Genomic DNA, 23,431 nt, shown 5'->3' on the forward strand with positions numbered 1-23,431 from the left:
TAGTGAGCACAGAACTGTTAGACGCCTTCTCAGCAGGTGATTTCTATAGTCATGGAAATGCACACACACAAGTAAAGGTGTTTTCCATCAGCAAAGAAGATCAAAACACAGGTTCTCACGCCCTTTTGTAACTTTGTATTTCCACCATGTCCCAACCAAGAATAACAGAGAAAAACAGGAGTGGTGGGAGGTCTCAATCATGGTACAATATTACCATAAATCAAACAGTGAAACCCTATTCTAACATGGAACAAACCGTAGAAAATGTGGCCTATCTATCTCTATCTGTCAGACCAACAGACTCTCTGATCACCGCCAAGAGAGGGCTGTCTCCAGCCTCCACACTCCACACTCCAGCCCTGTGGTTCTTTGCAGGCATTGACAAGGCTGTGGAGGGGGAGAGTGCAGCTGGCTGAGGGGGAGAGTGCAGCTGGCTTTGGCCTGGTTGATTAAATGGGCAGTCTGGCTCTCTTTCTGTTCCCCCCTCTCTCTTTCTCTCTGCTCTCTCCTCTCTTTTCCCTCTCTGGGTATGCCTGCCTGCCTGCTGCCCTGCATGTTAAAGCTGGTCCTCTTGGCTCAGTGTCAGAGCAGGGTTCTCTGCTGGGACTCTCTCCACATTCCAACTTACTGCCAACTTCCTTTTCAGCAAAAACATTACAGAAGAGCCTGAAAAGCAGGGACTAATCGATACCTGTCCACAGTGACTCATCATCATGGCTTTATCTCCCTGTCCTTACTTTAATTAGCCTATAGGGGCTTCCTGCCCAGCCCGTGACACACAGACAGGACTTCGGTGTGTGTGTGTGTGTGTGTGTGTGTGTGTGTGTGTGTGTGTGTGTGTGTGTGTGTGTGTGTGTGTGTGTGTGTGTGTGTGTGTGTGTGCGCGCGTATGCGTGAGTGTGTGTATGTGTGAGTGTGTGTATGTATGTGTGAGTGTGTGTGTGTGTATGTATGTGGCTTTAGAGTGGCCCATGTGGCTTTAGAGTGGCCCAGGCTCTGTGCTGTTGGATTAGACTCAGGACTCAGTGGTGTGTTGTGTTCACTGTTTAGAATGACAGGAGGCTCAACACTGATCCTGTGGGATTGTCTATATTCATCTTTAGCCATGGTTTAGTGCTCTCTGTGTATGAGCTGGGTAGAGAAAGGATGCAGGGAATGTATTATACTAGACATTATTCGTTATCTAGCCTAATGCAGTCACATTGGTGTAGATAATGTGTTTTTGAGAGAAGTAGAATACATTCTGAACACTATTGATGATGATATTTATCTGTCGCCTACATTAGAGTGCATTCAGGTTAATAATACACTGTATTAATATGCCATTCCTTCTCTTGGTCAGCGCCCATGATTTAAATTAGGCCTAGTCCCAAATGGGCCCTGGTCAAAAGTAAGGGAATAGGCTGCCATTTGGGGCAGACACTTAGTGTCACGTTTTCTTCCTACAGTTTCTAGCCAGTTTTTCCAGTGATTGTTTTGCTAATCATCCGTTCTGTGTCTGTCTGGTATATAGATGACCCATGACACGCGCTAACGTCACCAACCCCATTACCACAGTAACATGGTCCTCCATCACGACACCTCTGACCTGTCGTTAGACTCAGAGATGGTGAATCAGCTGCGCATGATAACGAGGGTTAGTGTGTGTGTGCACGTGTGTGCGTGCCTGCGTGCGTGCAACTGCTTGCATGTGTCGGGAAGTGATTGAAATGAGTGGCCAGTGGTCTGTGTAGAGGGAGATGCTAACAATGTCTTTATGAGGCCTGTGTAGTCTAATGTTGATTGAGCCTTTTCCCTGTCTGTGTGTCCTGAGACTATGACTAGCTGAGCTCAGTCCAGACAACACGCACTAACAGAGTTTAGAAGCTGTAATCTTTGACTTTTAGCACTCACTCACGCTATCTCACACACACACACACACACACACACACACACACACACACACACATCCTGAAAGTGTTTAATCAGCATGTTCATGTGCTTCTGAGCTGTTTGCTTTGTGCACCTCAAGGACCGTCTCTAATAGCCCCCACGCCTCCTTGTCCCTCCCCCATCATCCTCCTTCCCACCTCCTCCTTCCCCCATCATCCTCCTCCTCACCTTCTCCTTCCCCCATCATCCTCCTCCTCCTTCTCACCTTCTCCTTCCCCCATCATCCTTCTCCTCCCTCCCCCAACCTCTACCTCGTCCCTCCTCCTCCCCATCCTCTCATACCATACCAATCAGTACTATTGGAATTGAAACACATGACATTGCCACTGTCTCCTCTTTGTTTAAGCAAACAAGTATAGACTGCATGCATGTCTTGTATTGTCTTGTCTTGTCCAGGTATCCTACTGCCATCAACAGGCATAATACAGATGGAGTGTTAAGTAAAACAAGCATGTCCCACACACAGGCTTTTCTAGGGCACACACAGCCATCTCATACAGATACACCATCCTGTGAAGAAACCCTGGTGTGTTATTTAAAGGGAATAGGAGAGGAGTGTCTCAATGGGTCTCAATGATTAGCTCTGCATGAAAAGCTTTCACCCTCCCCATACAGACCCCACCCTCCCCCATACAGACCCCACCCTCCCCCATACAGACCCCATCCTCCCCCATACAGACCCCAACCTCCCCATACAGACCCCAACCTCCCCATTCTCATTTGCCAAGATAATCCACCCTCCTGACAGTTGTGGCATAACAAGAAGCTGATTAAACAGCATGATCATTACACAGGTGCACCTTGTGCTGGGGATAATAAAAGGCCACTCTAAAATGTGCAGTTTTGTCACACAACACAATGCCACATATGTCTCAAGTTTTGACGGAATGTGCAATTGGCATGCTGACTGCAGGAATGTCCACCAGAGCTGTTGCCAGAGAATTTAATGTTAGAGAATTTGGAAGTACGTCCAACGACCTCACAAACGCAGACCACGTATAACCACGCCAGCCCAGGACCTTCACATCCGGCTTCTTCACCTGTGGGATCGTCTGAGACCAGCCACCCAGGCAGCTGATGACACTGAGGAGTATTTCTATCTGTAATAAAGCCCTTTTGTGGAGAAAACTCATTCTGATTGGCTGGGGCTGGCTCCCCCATGGCTGCGCCCCTGCTCAGTGTGAAATCTTTATATTAGGGCATAATGAATTCATTTAAATTGACTGATTTCCTCAGATGAACTCTAACTCAGTAAAATCATTGAGATTGTTGCATGTTGCGGTTATATTTTTGTTCAGTATAAATGGGGGGCTGTGCTGTGGGCTGTAGTCTGGGCAGAGGAGAGAGAGAGAAAAGCACTCTGTTATCATAAAAGGGAGGAGGACAGGTGGAGGAGGAAACAGGTGGAGGAAAGAAGGCTTACCCTGCACACTTCCCCCTCCCACCCTGCTGCTGAGGTCCCCTACTGAGGGAACCAGAGCAGGAAGGGAGCAGAGGAAGTCTTGACCTGGGTTGGGTCGGAAAGTGTCAGAGGTCATGTTGATATATTGTCTGATACCCTGCTGGTGCTTTGGTCTGATCACTCCAAGGTCCTGCATTGGCTAGTCCGTTTCAAATCAAATGTTATTTGTCACATGCTTCGTAATCAACAGGTGTAGACTAAGTGAAATGCTTAGTTACAGGCCCTTCAAAGCAGAGAAGAAAACAAATTATAGAAAAATAATAACACAAGGAATAAATACACAGTGAGTAAGGATATCTTGGCTGAATACACAGGGTACCAGTACCAACTAGCTCTCACAGTCTCACGTCAGAATTAGACATTCATCCATGTTTCTCAGATGTCAAATTTCAAAGTCGTTTCAAATATCACATTTCTAAGTGTTTGGTTACTTCTCTGTATCGTTCCAAGGTTAAGTTTAGGCATTAACTCTGAATTCTTAAGTTTAGGCATTAACTCTGAATTCTTAAGGTTAGGCATTAACTCTGAATGGTTAAGGTAAGGGTTAACTTTTGGAACCATAAGCAGATGCTTACACCTATCCGACATACCAACTTGAAGGTAACAGCGATCATTGTTGCCCCTAGTAGCCGGTTTCCATGTCATCTCTCAACGTCCTCAGACATGGATGTACGTCAAATACTGACTTGAATCACGGGTGACCTGCCTGACCAGTACAGAGTGGATGTGTAGGGGTAAGAGGTAAATTATTATTATTATTATTATTTATTTTTTCACCTTTATTTAACCAGGTAGGCAAGTTGAGAACAAGTTCTCATTTACAATTGCGACCTGGCCAAGATAAAGCAAAGCAGTTCGACAAATGAGGTATATGTGTACATATAGGTAGGGATAAAGTGACTAGGCAACAGGATAGATAATACACAGTAGCAGCACCGCGTATGTGATTAGTCAAAAGAGTTATTGCAAAAAGGGTCAATCAGATAGTCCGGGTAGCTATTGGTTAACTATTTAGCAGTCTTATGGCTTGGGGATATAAGCTGTTCAGGGTCCTGCTGGTTCCAGACCCATCGGTACCGCTTGCCGTGCGGTAGCAGAGAGAACAGTCTATGACTTGGGTGGCTGGAGTCTTTGACAGTTTTTAGGGCCTTTCTCTTACACCGCCTAGTATAGTGGTCCTGGAAGGCAGGGAGCTCACTGGGGCCGAATGCACTCCGCCTTGCGGTCAGATGCCAAGCAGTTACCATACCAAGTGGTGATGCAGCCAGTCAAGATGCTCTCAATGGTGCAGCTGTATAACCTTTTGAGGATCTCATAGGGCTTTGTACTGTTCACGCTACTACAGTAGATACAATATAAACAAACGTTATGCGTTATCACGTGATGCTGGCTTCAAATCCCCTCTCAAATTAGATTCCTTTTCAGTTACCTTCTGACAAAAATGCTACCAACAAAGGTAGGTGCCTTTTTAAGCAAATAGGCTGCAGGCAGCTGCCTTTGGATTGGGACACAACAATGCTGTATGCTGTTATACAAGTATATACAAATAACTGCCAAAATAATGGCCTGCCCAGCATTTCATACATGACCCTAAGCATGATAGGATGTTAATTAACTCAGGAACCACACCTGTGTGGAAGCACCTGCTTTCAATATACTTTGTATCCCTCATTTACTCACGTGTTTCCATTATTTTGGCAGTTAACTGTACACACAATGTGTATGTGCGGTTATGTGTGTGTGTGGTGCTGTGCACGGTGTGTGTTGTCCCTCCCTCTCTGTCAAGGTCACTGAGAGGATGTCATAAATCCAGTCTAAAGCACTGACCATTCCAGTCTCAGCTCTGAGCAGCCTGCTGCCTGCAGCCCAACACATACCCACCGCTCCAATGTCATGTACACCAGAAACACTGCTGTTTAGCTCTGTTTACCATGCACGTACACACACCGTGCCAAATCTTTCTCACACACACACACACACACACACACACACACACACACACACACACACACACACACACACACACACACACAGCTGGTCTCCGGAGCTATGCAGCCCCGGTCTATTCCTGTAGCAGTGGAAACAGAGTCCAGGCTAAGCTGAACACATACAGTACACACCACAGCAGCTGCCCTGTCACTGATCTCCTATTGGATGGAGTCTAGAGCCCAACAGTTAGCAGCTCCAGCAGGCTTAAAGGTTACATCACACTCAGCTCTTGTCATGACTAATGGCACCGATAAATCACACACACACTGAGTCACTAACGCTCAGCCATGGATTTAGGTTCAACTCCATTTAAGAACCAATGCTACCTCACATATCTATGTCCCTGTAACTCTAACTAAAGTGAAATTAAAACAATTTTATCACCTCGGAATCAGATCAGAGAGAACATTGTATTGTAAAATAATTTTAATTTGATGTTATTGCGGGTGAAGTGAAATGCTTGTGTTTCTAGCTCCGACAGTGCAGTAATATCTAACAGTTTCACAACATATACCCAATACACACAAATCTAAGTAAAGGAATGGAATTAAGAATCTGTAAATATATGGACGAGCAATGTCAGAGCGGCATAGACTAAGATAATGAAGAACTGTAGCTTCTGGTTGCATCACACCCTGTTCAGATCATGAAGAACTGTAGCTTCTGGTTGCATCACATCCTATTCAGATCATGAAGAACTGTAGCTTCTGGGTGCATCACACCCTGTTCAGATCATGAAGTACTGTAGCTTCTGGTTGCATCACACCCTGTTCAGATCATGAAGAACTGTAGCTTCTGGGTGCATCACACCCTGTTCAGATCATGAAGTACTGTAGCTTCTGGTTGCATCACACCCTGTTCAGATCATGAAGAACTGTAGCTTCTGGTTGCATCACACCCTGTTCAGATCATGAAGTACTGTAGCTTCTGGTTGCATCACACCCTGTTCAGATCATGAAGAACTGTAGCTTCTGGTTGCATCACACCCTGTTCAGATCATGAAGTACTGTAGCTTCTGGTTGCATCACACCCTGTTCAGATCATGAAGTACTGTAGCTTCTGGTTGCATCACACCCTGTTCAGATCATGAAGTACTGTAGCTTCTGGGTGCATCACACCCTGTTCAGATCATGAAGTACTGTAGCTTCTGGTTGCATCACACCCTGTTCAGATCATGAAGAACTGTAGCTTCTGGTTGCATCACACCCTATTCAGATCATGAAGTACTGTAGCTTCTGGGTGCATCACACCCTGTTCAGATCATGAAGTACTGTAGCTTCTGGTTGCATCACACCCTGTTCAGATCATGAAGAACTGTAGCTTCTGGTTGCATCACACCCTATTCAGATCATGAAGAACTGTAGCTTCTGGTTACATCACACCCTATTCCCTCTATAGTGCACTACTTTTGACAAGGGCCCATATACTGTAGAGCAAGCACTATATAGGGAATATACTGTACATACTGCACTGCACATACTCTTGCTTGCACATATACTCTCTTTCGCTCACTTTCTTTTTCTTTCTCTCTCTCTTTCTCTCCCACTCACTCTTCTCTCTCTCCGTCCCTCTCTGTGTCTCTCTCATATACACAACCACACACAGTCTATCAGGCACCTGCCGTTCCCCTGGTAATTCTTATACATTAATTGTCTCTAGGAGATAATAAATATAAAGTGCTGATGTCATCATCTCTCTCTCTCTCTCTCTCTCTCTCTCTCTCCGAATACAACAGGTGTAGACCTTACAGTGAAATGCTTACTTATAAGCCCTTAACCAACAATGGAGTTTTAAGAAAAATACCCCCCAGAAATAAATAAAAGTAACAAATAATTCAAGAGCAGCAGGAAAATAGCAATAATGAAGCTATATACAAGGGGTACCGGTACAGAGTCAATGTGTTAGTCGAGAAAGTACATGTTGGAAGAGGTAATATGTACACCGGTTAGTCAAGGTAATTGAGGTAATATGTACATGTTGGTAGAGGTAATATGTACATGTTGGAAGAGGTAATATGTACACCGGTTAGTCAAGGTAATTGAGGTAATATGTACATGTTGGTAGAGGTAATATGTACATGTTGGAAGAGGTAATATGTACACCGGTTAGTCAAGGTAATTGGAGGTAATATGTACATGTAGGTAGAGCTATTAAAGTGACTATGCATAGATAATAACAGAGAGTAGCAGCAGCATAAAAGAGGGAGGGGGCAATGCAAATAGACTGGGTAGCCATTTGATTAGATGTTCAGGAGTCTTATGGCTTGGGGGGTAGAAGCTGTTTAGAAGCCTTTTAGACCTAGACTTGGCGCTCCGGTACCGCTTGCCGTTTGGTGGCAGAGAGAACAGTCTATGACAGTTTTTAGGGCCTGGTATAGAAGTCCTGGATGGCAGGAAGCTTGGCCCGGTGATGTACTGGGCCGTACGCACTACCCTCTGTAGTGCCTTGCGGTCTGAGGCCGAGCAGTTTCCATACCAGGCAGTGATGCAACCCGTCAGGATGCTCTCGATAGTGCAGCTGTAGAACCTTTTTAAGATCTGAGGACCCATGCCAAATATTTTCAGTCTCCTGAGGGGGAATAGGTTTTGTCGTGCCCTATTCACGACTGTCTTGGTGTGCTTGGACCATGTTAGTTTTTGGTGATGTGGACACCAAGGTACTTGAAGTTCTCAACCTGCTCCACTACAGCCCCCTCGATGAGAATGGGGGCATGCTCGGTCCTCCTTTTCCTGTAGTCCACGATCATCTCCTTTGTCTTGATCACATTGAGGGAGAGGTTGTTGTCCTTGCACCACACGGTCAGGTCTCTGACCTCCTCCCTATAGGCTGTCTCATAGTTGTCGGTGATCAGGCCTACCACTGTTGTGTCATTGACAAACTTAATGATGGTGTTGGAGTCATGCGTGGCCATGCAGTCATTAGTGAACAGGGAGTACAGGAGGGGACTGAGCACGCACCCCTGAGGGGCCCCAGTGTTGAGGATAAGCGTAGCGGATGTGTTGTTACCTACCCTTACCACCTGGGAGCGGCCCATCAGGAAGTCAAGGATCCAGTTGCAGAGGGAGGTGTTTAGTCCCTGGGTCCTTAGCTTAGAGATGAGCTTTGAGGGCACTATGGTGTTGAACGCTGAGCTGTAGTCAATGAATAGCATTCTCACATTGGTGTTCCTTTTGTCCAGGTGTGAAAGGGCAGTGTGGAGTGCAATAGAGCTTGCATCATCGGTGGATCTGTATGCACATTGGAGTGGCTCTAGGGTTTCTGGGATAATGGTGTTGATGTGAGCCATGACCAGCCTTTCAAAGCACTTCATGGCTACAGACGTGAGTGCACAGGTCAGTAGTCATTTAGGCAGGTTACCTTCGTGTTCTTGGGTACAGGTACTATGGTGGTCTGCTTGAAACATGTTGGTATTACAGACTCGGACAGGGAGAGGTTGAAAATGTCAGTGAAGACACTTGCCAGTTGGTCAGCGCATGCTCGCAGTATATGTCCTGGTAATCCATCTGGTACTGCGGCCTTGTGAATGTTGACCTGTTTAAAGGTCTTACTCTAGCCCTGCCACATCCGACTAACGTTGAAGCCGGTGTAGTACGATTCGATCTTAGTCCTATATTGACGCTTTGCCTGTTTGATGGTTCGTCGGAGGGCATAGCGGGATTTTTTTTATAAGCTTCCAGGTTAGAGTCCCGCTCCTTGAAAGCGGCAGCTCTACCCTTTAGCTCAGTGCGGATGTTGCCTGTAATCCATGGCCTCTGTTTGGGGTATGTACGTTGTAACGGTTTTGACTTGAGGTTATCATTTATAGGGGTGCCAGGTAAGTTGTGCCTACCAGAGAAAATATTGGTTTCTCCTTTTGGTTTGGGAGGGAATGAGTCCCATCTGGTCCATCAAGTCTACACCAATACAAAGGACTCATGTAAAAGTCAGGATGGAAATACACTTTTCAGAAACCCTTAAAACATTGGAAAGAACTTACAAAACAACTGTATTCTTTTGCGTGGTTGTATTACTAACAAATGATCACACACACACACACATATAACAATATACAATAATGAGCTTTAAACAGCTCTAGTTCCTCCAGAAATGTCCTGTACCTCGGGCCTAAAAAGAGTCCAGCCCGGTAAACAAGTTCAGGGAACTCAAGTGACCTTAGTCACGCAATGGTTGTCCTTTCATACCAGTGTAGCGTAAACCAGTGTCAATCATACAATCAAAATAACAAATATTTTACCACAACTATAAAGCGTATCACATCTTAATAAGTCCTCAACTAACTACATAAATCATCATGGTGTACATCACACCAAAACAAATGAAATACCGTATACAAAAAGGTTGTGGTCTGTCAGACAAGCCAATCCGCCGACAGATCTCCAGCGGAGAAAGGCCACGAAGAACAACGGAGAGGTGTAGTCCACGTACGCAAAGAGTGGATCCGGTCCTGGGTAAACTTGCTATTAGGCTACACAAAGCACACTTTTAAAGCAACACAACAAACGGAAGAGGGAAGCTTCAGAACTGAGGGTTGAACACATCCTCATTCACGTCTCTATCACAACCCCACTTTTGCACAGCTGATGCTGGCTATTTAATTGGGAATTAAAGGGAAATCGCCCTATTGGAAGGAGAAGCACTATTTAATTGAGAATTAAAGGGAAAGCGCCCTATTGGAAGAAGCACTGAGACGGTTCAGAAACATTCACGGCCGTCACAACGTACAGACACTGTGGGGACGACGTCATCGATGCACATATTGATGAAGCCAGTGACTGATGTGGTGTACTCCTCAATTCCATCGGAAGAATCCCGGAACATGTTCCAGTCTGTGATATCAAAACAGTTCTGTAGTTTAGCATCTGCTTCATCTGACCACTTTTTTATATCCCGAGACACTGATGCTTCCTGCTTTAATTTTCTGCTTGTAAACAGGAATCAGGAGGATAGAATTATTGTCAGATTTGCCAAATGGAGGGCGAGGGAGAGCTTTATACGTGTCTCTGTGTGTGAAGACTCTCTTGTTCTTCTCTAATTGTCTGGAGTTAAGGAAGAACTGACAATTTAACAAGGAAACTAACACTGTGGGATTTAAGGGGTCAGATATCTCCAATACATAATTCTTCAAGATTTTGGATTGGACTCTAATTAAATAATAGAATAACAATTTTCTCAAAATTGCATCATATTCCAGCCCAAGACACCTCCTGCAGTGTGTGGGATGGGTGTGTGTGTGTGTACGTGTGTGTACGTGTGTATTTGTGTACGTGTGTGTACGTGTGTGCGTGTATGTGCAAGGTCACCAACATCAAAAACCCACGTGGTAGTAGATTATTTATAAAGGAATGCTCTCTCTCTCTCTCTCCCGCTCTCTCTCTCTCCATCTCTCTCTCGCTTGCTCCCTCTCTCTCTCCCTGTCTCTCTCTCCCTCTCTTTCTCTCTCATTTCAATTCAAAGGGCTTTATTGGCATAGGAAACATATGTTTACATTGCCAAACAAGTTAAATAGATAATAAACAAAGGTAACATAAACAATCAAAATGTACAGTAAACATTACATTCACAAAACAGGAATAGAGACATTTCAAATGTCATATTATGGCTATGTACAGTGTTACAACAATATACATCTCTCTCTCTCTCTCTATATATATATATATATACTGCTCAAAAAAATAAAGGGAACACTTAAACAACACATCCTAGATCTGAATGAAAGAAATAATCTTATTAAATACTTTTTTCTTTACATAGTTGAATGTGCTGACAACAAAATCACACAAAAATAATCAATGGAAATCCAATTTATCAACCCATGGAGGTCTGGATTTGGAGTCGCACTCAAAATCAAAGTGGAAAACCACACTACAGGCTGATCCAACTTTGATGTAATGTCCTTAAAACAAGTCAAAATGAGGCTCAGTAGTGTGTGTGGCCTCCACGTGCCTGTATGACCTCCCTACAACGCCTGGGCATGCTCCTGATGAGGTGGCGGATGGTCTCCTGAGGGATCTCCTCCCAGACCTGGACTAAAGCATCCGCCAACTCCTGGACAGTCTGTGGTGCAACGTGGCGTTGGTGGATGGAGCGAGACATGATGTCCCAGATGTGCTCAATTGGATTCAGGTCTGGGGAACGGGCGGGCCAGTCCATAGCATCAATGCCTTCCTCTTGCAGGAACTGCTGACACACTCCAGCCACATGAGGTCTAGCATTGTCTTGCATTAGGAGGAACCCAGGGCCAACCGCACCAGCATATGGTCTCACAAGGGGTCTGAGGATCTCATCTCGGTACCTAATGGCAGTCAGGCTACCTCTGGCGAGCACATGGAGGGCTGTGCGGCCCCCCCAAAGAAATGCCACCCCACACCATGACTGACCCACCGCCAAACCGGTCATGCTGGAGGATGTTGCAGGCAGCAGAACGTTCTCCACGGCGTCTCCAGACTCTGTCACGTCTGTCACACGTGCTCAGTGTGAACCTGCTTTCATCTGTGAAGAGCACAGGGCGCCAGTGGAGAATTTGCCAATCTTGGTGTTCTCTGGCAAATGCCAAACGTCCTGCACGGTGTTGGGCTGTAAGCACAACCCCCACCTGTGGACGTCGGGCCCTCATACCACCCTCATGGAGTCTGTTTCTGACCGTTTGAGCAGACACATGCACATTTGTGGCCTGCTGGAGGTCATTTTGCAGGGCTCTGGCAGTGCTTCTCCTGCTCTTCCTTGCACAAAGGCAGAGGTAGCGGTCCTGCTGCTGGGTTGTTGCCCACCTACGGCCTCCTCCACGTCTCCTGATGTACTGGCCTGTCTCCTGGTAGCGCCTCCATGCTCTGGACACTACGCTGACAGACACAGCAAACCTTCTTGCCACAGCTCGCATTGATGTGCCATCCTGGATGAGCTGCACTACCTGAGCCACTTGTGTGGGTTGTAGACTCCGTTTCATGCTACCACTAGAGTGAAAGCACCTCCAGCATTCAAAAGTGACCAAAACATCAGCCAGGAAGCATAGGAACTGAGAAGTGGTCTGTGGTCCCCACCTGCAGAACCACTCCTTTATTGGGGGTGTCTTGCTAATTTCCTATAATTTCCACCTGTTGTCTATTCCATTTGCACAACAGCATGTGAAATTTATTGTCAATCAGTGTTGCTTCCTAAGTGGACAGTTTGATTTCACAGAAGTGTGATTGACTTGGAGTTACATTGTGTTGTTTAAGTGTTCCCTTTATTTTTTTGAGCAGTGTATATATGCCTGCTGTCCTGCTCTCTGTTTAACACACACACATTGTGTGTTGATCAGTTTTTACAGGAACAGTAGCCTGGCGTTTTAATGAGGCCACAACCCTCCGGTGTGTGTGTACATGTGTGAGTCCCTTCATCTGTGTTTTCTGTAGCTGTCAGCTGTGCCAGTAACATGTGTTTCTATAACACATCAGATAAAAATAACCATCAATTGAGAGAGAGAGTTCTCCTTTGACTGGACCCACGCATACCCCTGTCTTGCTCAGTCCTGGGTTAACCTTCACAGTGGAAGCAAGTTTGCGCAAGTTGTTGTGTATGCGTGTGTGGGTTTGTGTGTATTTAAGTAGGTGCGTGCGTGTACACATACTGCACACAATGAACTCTGCATGTGAGCAGTTTTCCTTCTCACTTCCTTCCAGCATGAGTAAATAATCAATTATTGAAGCAGGATTTGGTCTGAGGGCGGTAGATAACATGGCATACACAACCACAGAACCAACTGTTGAAATAAAGATAGTCGCTCTGTTTATGGAGAGATTTGTTGAATTATGCAAATTATTAACCCAGGCAGACACAATGGTACAAGTATGCAAGCACTTGTGTGAGTCTGACATGGCACCCTATTCCCTATATAGTACACTACTTTTGACCAGGTCTCCTGTCTAATAGGGAATATGGTGCCATTTTGGACTCAACCTTGTGTTGTGTGAAGGCATAAGTAAATTCATTATTTTAGGCGACAGTTATTGGGAGTTATTGGGAATATCCCCTTTGCTCATTCTGAAACAGTCATCAACCACTAAACATTAACCTTGACTGACAATCCATTGATTTGGTTGTGCTAGACAGTGTAGTTTGACTGGGTGAATTATTCCCTGAGTAGAGTAAATAGATTAATATAGAGAATAGATGGTTGTAATGCAGCTCCGTGACCTCAGAAGGGATCCTATGACAGAGAAGTGCTGTGTTGTCAGTCTGGAGCCATAATAGACACTGTAGTAGTGGGATTCCTCCTATAGTTCCACACTATACAGAGCTTGATGCAGAACAGCACTTGCTTTAAACTATGTGTGTTGTTGTTTGTAAGGAAGAAAGACCAAATGCACCTCTCCATCTCCTCTCAGCATCACATCACATGTCCCACTGCATTAGAGCCTACTCCCAATGCCAGTTTGGTCCATATAGACTAATAGGGTTTAACCATGGATATAGAGCTCCCCCTTCAGGAAATGTAGTGTAAATGCAATCATTCTTAGCCAATCGTGGCAGTATCATGTTGGTGTGTGTTTTGATCCTCATAGGTGTTCTCACTATCTTTCTCTCTCTCTCTCCAGCCTCCACGCTTAAGCCCTGTGGTTCTTTGCAGGCTGTGAGTAGGGCTGTTTGCAGGCTTTGACAATGCTGTGGAGGTGGAGAGTGCAGCTAGCTTTGGCCTGGTTGATTATATGGGCAGTCTAGCTCTATTTTCTATCACTCACTCACACTCTCTCTCTCTTGCTCTCTCTTTCTCCCTCCAGAGGATGTCCTGAGTAAGGATGCAGGGGAATGTGCAATCTGCCTAGAGGAGCTGGTACAGGGGGACACCATTGCTCGCCTGCCCTGTCTCTGCATATACCACAAAGGGTAAGTCCCCCTCTCTCTATCCCTCTCTCTCCCCTTCTTTCTATATACCTCTGTCCTTCTCTCCCCCTCTCTCTCCCCCTCTCTCTATCACAAAATGTTTCTGTACAACCTACGACAAGAGGGATCTCTCCTGTTTTTCTCAACCGGTGTATGTATGCATCATCTATCCTGCTCTCTCTCTCTCTCTCTCTCTCTCTGTCTCCCTCCCCCTCCCTTCTTTTGTTCTGTATACAGTGCATTTACAAAGTATTCAGACCCCTTGACTTTTCCAAATTTTGTTACGTTACAGCCTTATTCTAAAATGTATTAAATTGTTTTTTTCACCCTCATCAATCTACAAACAATACCTGTTAACGACAAAGCATAAACAGGTTTTAGGAAATTGTTGCTTAAATATCACATTTACATAAGAATTCAGACCCTTTACTCAGTACTTTGTTGAAGCACCTTTGGCAGTGATTACAGCCTTGAGACGTCTTAGGTATGATGCTACAAGCTTGGCACACCTGTATTTGGGGAGTTTCTCCTATTCCTCTCTACAGATCCTCTCAAGCTCTATCAGGTTGGATGGGGAGCGTCGCTGCACAGCTATTTTCAGGTCTCTCCAGAAATGTTTGATCGGGTTCAAGTCCGGGCTCTGGCTGGGCCACTCAAGGACATTCAAAAACTTGTCCCGAAGCCACTCCTGCGTTGTCTTGGCTATGTTCTTAGGCTCGTTGTCCTGTTGGAAGTTGAACCTCCGCCCCAGTCTGAGTTCCTGAGTGCTCTGGAGCAGGTTTTCATCCAGGACTTCTCTGTACTTTGCTTCGCTCATCTTTCCCTCGATCCCGACTAGTCTCCCAGTCCCTGCAGCTGAAAAACATCCCCATGGCATGATACTGCCACCACAATGCTTCACCGTAGGGATGGTGCCAGGTTTCCTCCAGATGTGATGCTTGGCATTCAGGCCAAAGAGTTCAATCTTGGTTTCATCAGACCAGAGAGTCTTGTTTCTCATAGGCTGTCATGTGCCTTTTACTGAGGAGTGGCTTCCGTCTGGCCATTCTACCATAATGACCTAATTGGTGGAGTGCAGCACAGATGCTTGTCCTTTTGGAAGTTTCTTCCATCTCCACAGAGGAACTCTGGAGCTCTGCCAGAGTGACCATTGGGTTCTTGGTCACCTCCCTGACCAAGGCCCTTCTCCCCCAATTGCTCAGTTTGGCCGGGCGGTCAGCTCTAGGAAGGAAGAGTCTTGGTGTTTCCAAACTTCTTCCATTTAAGAATGATAGAGGCCACTGTGTTCTTGGGGACCTTCAATGCTGAATAAATGTTTTGGTACACTTCCCCAGATCTGTGCCTCGACAAAATCCTGTCTCGGAGCTCTACGGACAATTCTTTGAACCTCATGGCTTGGTTTTTGCTCTGACATCAACTGTCAACTGTGGGACCTTATATAGGCAGGTGTGTGCCTATCCAAATCATGTCCAATCAATTGAATTTACCACAGGTGGACTCCAATCAAGTTGTAGAAACATCTCAAGGACGATCAATGGAAACAGGATGCACCTGAGCACAATTTTGAGTCTCATAGCAAAGGGTCTGAATACTTATGTAAATGGTATTTATGTTAAAACCTCTCTGTGATAGGGTCTAGTTTCCTGATTTTCCGCCTGACTGACGTGCCCAAAGTACTGCCTGTTACTCAGGCCCAGAAGCCAGGATATGCATATAATTGGTTGCATTGGATAGAAAACACGTTGAAGTTTCTAAAACTGTTAAAATAATGTCTGAGACTATAACAGAATTGATATGGTTGGAAAAAATCTGAAGAAAAACCCAGATGTCTTTTTTTTTTTTTAGGTCCCAGGCTCTTACAATGGAAAGCTATGGGTCCTATGTAATTCCGGCTCCCAGATTGCAATTCCTATGGCTTCCACTAGATGTCAACAGTCTTTATTCAAGGTTTCAGGCTTGTTTCTTGAAAAACAAGCAAGAATTTGGAGTTTTGGTGAAGAGGGCACCGGAACAATATCAGTCTTTCGGCGCGAGCACACCGCTTACTAATTTTACTTTCCTTTTGAACATACTACTTTCCGCATGAAAAATTATAGTTTATTTACATTTTAGGGTACCTGAGGATTTAAATAGAAACATCGTTTAACTTGTTTAGCGGTAACTTTTTGGACTCCTTTGTCTGCATGTTGAACGACTGGATTACTGAAATCGATGGCGCCAACTAAACAGACTTTTTGGGATATAAACAATGATTTTATCTAACACAATGACCATTCATGTTGTAGCTGGGACCCTTGGGATTGCAAACAGAGGAAGATCTTCAAAAGTAAGTGATTTATTTAATCGCTATTTGTGATTTTATGAAGCCTGTGCTGGTTGAAAAATATGTTGATGTGGGGCGCCGTCCTCAGACAATTGCATGGTATGCTTTCGCTGTAAAGCCTATTGTAAATCGGACAACGCAGTTAGATTAACAAGAATGTAAGCTTTTAAATGATATAAGATACTTGTATGTTCATGAATGTTTAATATTACGATTATTTATTTGAATTGCGCACCCTCCAATTTCACCGGATGTTGTCGACTGGTGTCCCGCTAGCGGGACTCCTATCCCTAAAAACCTGTTTCCACTTTGTCATTATGGGTTATTGTGTGTAGATTGATGAAGAAAAAAATAATTTCATCCATTTTAGAATAAGGCTGTAACGTGGAATCGTTTTGGGGGGAAAAAGGGGTCTGAATACTTTCCGAATGCACTGTATGTAGTATGTGCTATGTTCTCCCTGACTGTGTCTGATGTTCTCTCTCTGTCAGCTGTATTGATGAGTGGTTTGAGGTAAACAGATCGTGTCCAGAACATCCCTCAGACTAAAGGGCCTCGCTACTTTTCTCCACAGGTAAATTCTAGATTAATATGTATTTTCTCCACAGGTAAATTCCACATTTCCTGAGTGTTGTTGATGTTGATGCATTACTGTGATAAGTCACTTAAATATTCTGTGGGAAACTTAAAAGTTTCCACCGTAGAATTCCCCAAACGGAAATGCAGTACTGTATTGACACAAAACAGGAAAAATATGATTACAGTATTATACCTTTTAGTACAGTCGAGTTCTTTCTTTCTATTGTTCTGTTTCAGCATCACATGTTAGCCCTCAGTATATTCAGATTTCTGATGTTTTTCCTAGCTGCAGGTTTCTTACTCCCTCGATAAGAAGAGTGATCTGCTCCAATAACAACAGTCCTCAATGTGAATCCCCTCCCTTTCCCCGTCGACCAAGGAGACTTCTGGACAGACACACTGTGACTCTGTGGCCAGTACAGAACTTACCCCTGACCCTACCCCTCTACCCCCACCACCTCCAGTACGTCTCAACAGCCCTCAACACACTTCACCCTGACCCTACCCCTCTACCCCCACCACCTCCAGTACCTCTCAACAGCCCTCAACACACCTCACCCTGACCCTACCCCTCTACCCCCACCACCTCCAGTACCTCTCAACAGCCCTCAACCCACCTCACCCTGACCCTACCCCTCTACCCCCACCACCTCCAGTACCTCTCAACAGCCCTCAACACACCTCACCCTGACCCTACCCCTCTACTCCCACCACCTCCAGTACCTCTCAACAGCCCTCAACACACCTCACCCTGACCCTACCCCTCTACCCCCACCACCTCCAGTACCTCTCAACAGCCCTCAACACACCTCACCCTGACCCTACCCCTCTACCCCCATCACCTCCAGTACGTCTCAACAGCCCTCAACACACCTCAACTCAAACCAGTCAAGTACCGCAGTGTGCCAAAACTCATTAAAAGCAATTTTCAGGGAAACTACATTTAATGCTGATCTATCTATTTATCTCCACACACACACACAATCTGCTCCAAGACCAGACAGACACAGACACACAAATACACACTCACAAACACAACCAACCTCTGCTTTGTCCTCAAAGAGACAGACAGACAGACAGACAGACAGACAGACAGACAGACAGACAGACAGACAGACAGACAGACAGACAGACAGACATGCTTATCCGCCAGCCTGATGTTGAGGGGAAGACACAACACCTTTTTTGCACAACTATCCAATCAGGAAAAGCTGTTGCTCTCAACACGCCCTCTCACTCTCTGCTGGATCAATGGAACGGCTGTATATGCCACCCACAGACGTTTTGCATTCCATCCCATTTGCCGTGCCTCAGTGATTCAGCTGCTGTGATTGGCTGAGCTCCAGGGCTACTGTGACTTGGAATTCCCTCCTCCTGTGTTATTGGACAGCAGATTCAGGTCTCCTCCCATCTGTTTGGTCTGAGTGATTGTACACCTGGACATTTCGGGGAGCAAGCTGAGGGGAGAAGGGGCAAGGGGAAGTCAGTCCTCATACCCCTCTCCCACTCTTTCCCCATCCTCACCAACTGTGTCTACCAGTGCCTTCACCTTCAGATCCTAATGGCCTACCAGGGCAAAGTCAGGACAACAGAACAGTGTGATTGGTGGGTGGGGGACAGAGGACAGGAGGTCAGGTATCAGTCTATACTAAATCCTCCCTCCCTAACCCTTCCCCCTGTTTGTTGTTGACTGGATGACGACAGACGGAGAGAGACCCAGCAGAGAGTCAGACTCAGCTGAATGTGAAACTCTTCTTAACTCTAACCTTTACTCCACTGGGACATGACTGGAACTGGAACTGGCCCTGGCTGCTAGCCACACTGAAATTAGAAGTGCCCTGCTATATGCTGTCCTGCTCTCTCTTTCTCACTCTCTCCTTTCCCCTGACTAGCTATCTAACTCACAACCTTCAATGCCTCTGTGGTAGCAACAAGACGTGAACTGGACTGTGCTACCAGAAGCGTGTGGCTCGGCTAGTGGCAACTACAACTCCCAGCAGGCACTTCTCTGGAGTGAGAACGTTAATTAGTTTTTGTAGCAGCAATAGCTGTCTGACTGGGAGATGAGGCCCTCTGTGCTTAGCCTGAATCCGCAGCTGAATTACTGTGTTTCACAATTGTTTTACTGTACATCTTCAGTTTGGCAATTGTAAAGAGGAGCAATTCAGTTGGGATCCAGGCTACAATGTGCTGACCCCAGATCAGATATCCCCCTCCCCCAGGGGCCAGGTGACATTATGTGGTGTATATACTCTAGCCTTCTACAGGGTTCACACACCCATCCTCTTCTCTCTCTCACTCACTCACTTTGACTTTTAATCGTTATTTATCATTATGAGACTTAGCAGTTATTATTATGCAAATTATTTTATTTTAAGTGTGCCGGTTTTGACATAATGGTGTAATTGCATATCTGTGTATGTATGTGTGAGTTATCGTGAAACTAAGTCAGGCCTTAATGCAAGAGAATGACATGAATAACTATGTCTTCTATTCATGTTTGTCCATTTCAGTGCTGTTTCAAATAGCTGCCTGAGCTAGCACACTTTTTACCCAATCATAATCATCTACCAATCAACCTATCACAGTAGAGGTGAGAGGGCGGGGCAGGAGGTAGGCGATTGATGGAGCTCCATGCCAAAGCCAATCAGAATAAGGGGAAGACTGATGTCTTCAAAAAAGTTATCATTAGAATGTTGGATCCCCTGAAACTTTGTCAGCGTGTTTGAAGGTTATACACATTTCTTATCTAATACATTTCAGCTTCCAGCAACCCTGTGTTGTAATATTTAAACAAGGCCTTGATGTTGTTCTCTTTAATGTTTTGAGAGCTTTCCCAGGATGCGCTGCTAATTAGTATACTAGACCTCCATCTTCACCATTGGGTTGCGAATAAGGGCAGAGTAAGAAACTGATAGACAAATTCAATGAATAAGACAAAAGGATTTATTGGCTATGCTTTTCACAATCATTGTGGAGGATTTTCAATCTCCACAGTTTAGAGATTTTAGATTATAGGATATTATTATGACATATCTAGGAATAAGATCAATAGTGTTTATATTGGTTGCCCAATTCAAACTTGTAACGACCAGTCAGACAAATTAACAAAGAGCATTAATAGGGGATCTGGGTATTATGGTATGGATATACTAAATATAGTGTTACCATGGCTACTGGGTCAGTTACACCATATTAACTGTGGTTTCTCCAAAAGAGCCCTCATCATGCCTCTAAAACATGCTGCTAACAATTTATTTTTCAAGAAGTACAGCGAGGCATAAAGCACTTTGGAATTGGGACAATAAAAATACCACACCCAAATGGACTGTTTCCCCATTTGTCATCATGTACTATAGCTAATAAAGTTTCATCTAAATCCAGATGGAAGTTTCTCCTCATTGCACATCAGTGAGGGAGAAACTAGAATGTCTGGTCTGAAACTAGAATGTCTAGTCTAACTGCATGGTTTGTCCCATGGCTACTGTACTGTAAATGTATTGAAATGTTGTCGAATGGCTCACGATTGTGAAGCATACAACTGTATGTGTACAATATGCCCTTATTGTCATAGGTATGTGTGTAGCACGAGGATCCTCCCTAGCTAGCCTACCAGAACAGCCTTATATGAGCTACTGTAGCTAGAATCAGTTTTAAATCACATTTGCCCCCCATTTCAGTTTTGTCAGTCTTTTATTTTGGATATTTGAGTTTCTTTGGGGGGCGAGTGGGGAGGCAGCCTAGCACCTAAACTGATTTCGTTATGTTTTACTGTAGATAATATTGGTTTGGATGTCAGGCCAGTGGTAAAGGAGGGGGGTTAAATGGTAATTTTGTGTAAATGTTTTGGTTTTGCTGCTTATGCTACAGTTGCCAATTTGAGCCCATATCAATCCAATTGGATCGATGTCTATCCAAATCTACCGTGTTGAAATGCTCCATATGGATGGACTTGTGAGGATGCAGTGTTGAAAAGCTCCATATGGATGGACTTGTGAGGATGCAGTGTTGAAAACAGTCAACATACATGAATGTGGGATGTGTTAGAGAACACACATGTCATCAGGTAGCTATACTTGATGTTCCGTTCATGATACTATAATATACCATGACAGCGAACATACTGTAGATGATTATTAGTTGGGGATGAGCTTGCTTGAATGAATGTGGAGGTGTAGTAGGGCATTCATGTAATAGTTGAGAGGTGAAGGAAACTATTTTTATTTGGGTAATACCTCCCAAGGTACTTCAGAGACAGGCCAACAGTACATAACTAGAAATGTTATTTTAGAAACTTTTTAGACATACAGTATGTTATAACATTCCATTTATGTAAAAATATGTACAGAATTTGAAATTAAAATAGCAACATTTTTGGAGCACATTCTTTTAATTGTACCAGTGTGACTTACAGTGTGTGTCTTGGTGGATGAGTGTTTCACTTTCAATGCATTATGGCAGAAGCTTTCTCAACAGTCATTGAAAAAGTTGCATTACTGGTCAAAAGTTTTAGAACACCTACTCATTCAAGGCTTTTTCTTTATTTGTACTATTTTCTACATTGTAGAATAATAGTGAAGACATCAAAAATATGAAATAACACATATCATGTAGTAACCCAAAAAGTGTTAAACAAATCAAAATACATTTTATATTTGAGATTCTTCAAATAACCACCTTTTGCCTTGATGACACCTTTTGCCTTGATGACACACTCTTGGCATTCTCTCAGCCAGCTTCACCTGGAATGCTTTTCCAACAGTCTTGAAGGAGATCTCACATATGCTGAGCACTTGTTGGCTGCTTTTCCTTCCTTCTGCGGTCCGACTCATCCAAAACCATCTCAATTTGGGTTGAGGTCGGGGGATTGTGGAGGCCAGATCATCTGATGCAGCACCCCATCACTCTCCTTCTTGGTAAAATAGCCCTTACACAGCCTGTTGGGTCATTGTCCTGTTGAAAGGACAATTCCTGTGGCGGTCCTCATGAGAGCCAGTTTCATCATAGCGCTTGATGGTTTTTGCGACTGCACTTGATGAAACTTTAAAACTTCTTTACATTTTCCGTATTGACTGACCTTCATGTCTTAAAGTAATGATGGACTGTCGTTTCTCTTGCTTATTTGAGCTGTTCTTGCCATAATATAGACTTGGTATTTTACCAAATAGTGCTATGTTCTGTATACCCCCCTAACTTGTCACAACACAACTGATTGGCTCAAACGCATTAAGAAGGATAGAAATTCCACAAATGAACTTTTAAGAAGGCACATCTGTTAATTGAAATGTATTCTAGGTGACTACGTCATGAAGCTGGTTGAGAGAATGTCAATAGTGTGCAAAGCTGTCATCGAAGGAAAAGGGTGGCTACTTTGAAGAATCTCAAATAAAATATATTTTAATTGATTTAACACTATTTTGGTTACTACATGATTCCAAATGTGTTATTCCATAGTTTTGATGTCTTCACTATTATTATACAATGTAGAATTATAATTTTTTTAATTAAGAAAAACCCTTGAATGAGTAGGTGTCCAAACTTTTGACTGGTACTGTGTATATACACTGCTCAAAAAAATAAAGGGAACACTAAAATAACACATCCTAGATCTGAATGAATTAAATAATCTTATTAAATACTTTTTTCTTTACATAGTTGAATGTGCTGACAACAAAATCACACAAAAATAATCAATGGAAATCCAATTTATCATCCCATGGAGGTCTGGATTTGGAGTCACACTCAAAATTAAAGTGGAAAACCACACTACAGGCTGATCCAACTTTGATGTAATGTCCTTAAAACAAGTCAAAATGAGGCTCAGTAGTGTGTGTGGCCTCCACGTGCCTGTATGACATCCCTACAACGCCTGGGCATGCTCCTGATGAGGTGGCGGATGGTCTCCTGAGGGATCTCCTCCCAGACCTGGACTAAAGCATCCGCCAACTCCTGGACAGTCTGTGGTGCAACGTGGCGTTGGTGGATGGAGCGAGACATGATGTCCCAGATGTGCTCAATTGGAATAAGGTCTGGGAACGGGCGGGCCAGTCCATAGCATCAATGCCTTCCTCAGGAACTGCTGACACACTCCAGCCACATGAGGTCTAGTATTGTCTTGCATTAGGAGGAACCCAGGGCCAACCGCACCAGCATATGGTCTCACAAGGGGTCTGAGGATCTCATCTCGGTACCTAATGGCAGTCAGGCTACCTCTGGCGAGCACATGGAGGGCTGTGCGGCCCCCCAAAGAAATGCCACCCCACACCATGACTGACCCACCGCCAAAC

The 23,431-nt window shown here is 44.5% G+C and overlaps 1 protein-coding gene across 1 annotated transcript in view; it reads left to right on the plus strand.

Annotated features, from left to right (window-relative positions):
- The window catches only part of LOC106579397 (E3 ubiquitin-protein ligase znrf2), a 75,133-nt gene extending 53,610 nt beyond the window's left edge, over window positions 1-21,523 (plus strand). The window contains exons 3-5 of the mRNA XM_014159250.3: window positions 14,140-14,245; window positions 17,057-17,139; window positions 17,431-21,523. Of these exons, the coding sequence (XP_014014725.1) occupies window positions 14,140-14,245; window positions 17,057-17,114 (164 nt within the window). The 3' untranslated portion in view covers window positions 17,115-17,139; window positions 17,431-21,523. The remainder of the gene's footprint in view (window positions 1-14,139; window positions 14,246-17,056; window positions 17,140-17,430) is intronic.
- Window positions 21,524-23,431: the final 1,908 nt, after the last annotated feature.

Source organism: Salmo salar, chromosome 02 (assembly GCF_965601325.2).
Source record: "Salmo salar chromosome 02, fSalSal1, whole genome shotgun sequence".
Taxonomy (NCBI): domain Eukaryota; kingdom Metazoa; phylum Chordata; class Actinopteri; order Salmoniformes; family Salmonidae; genus Salmo; species Salmo salar.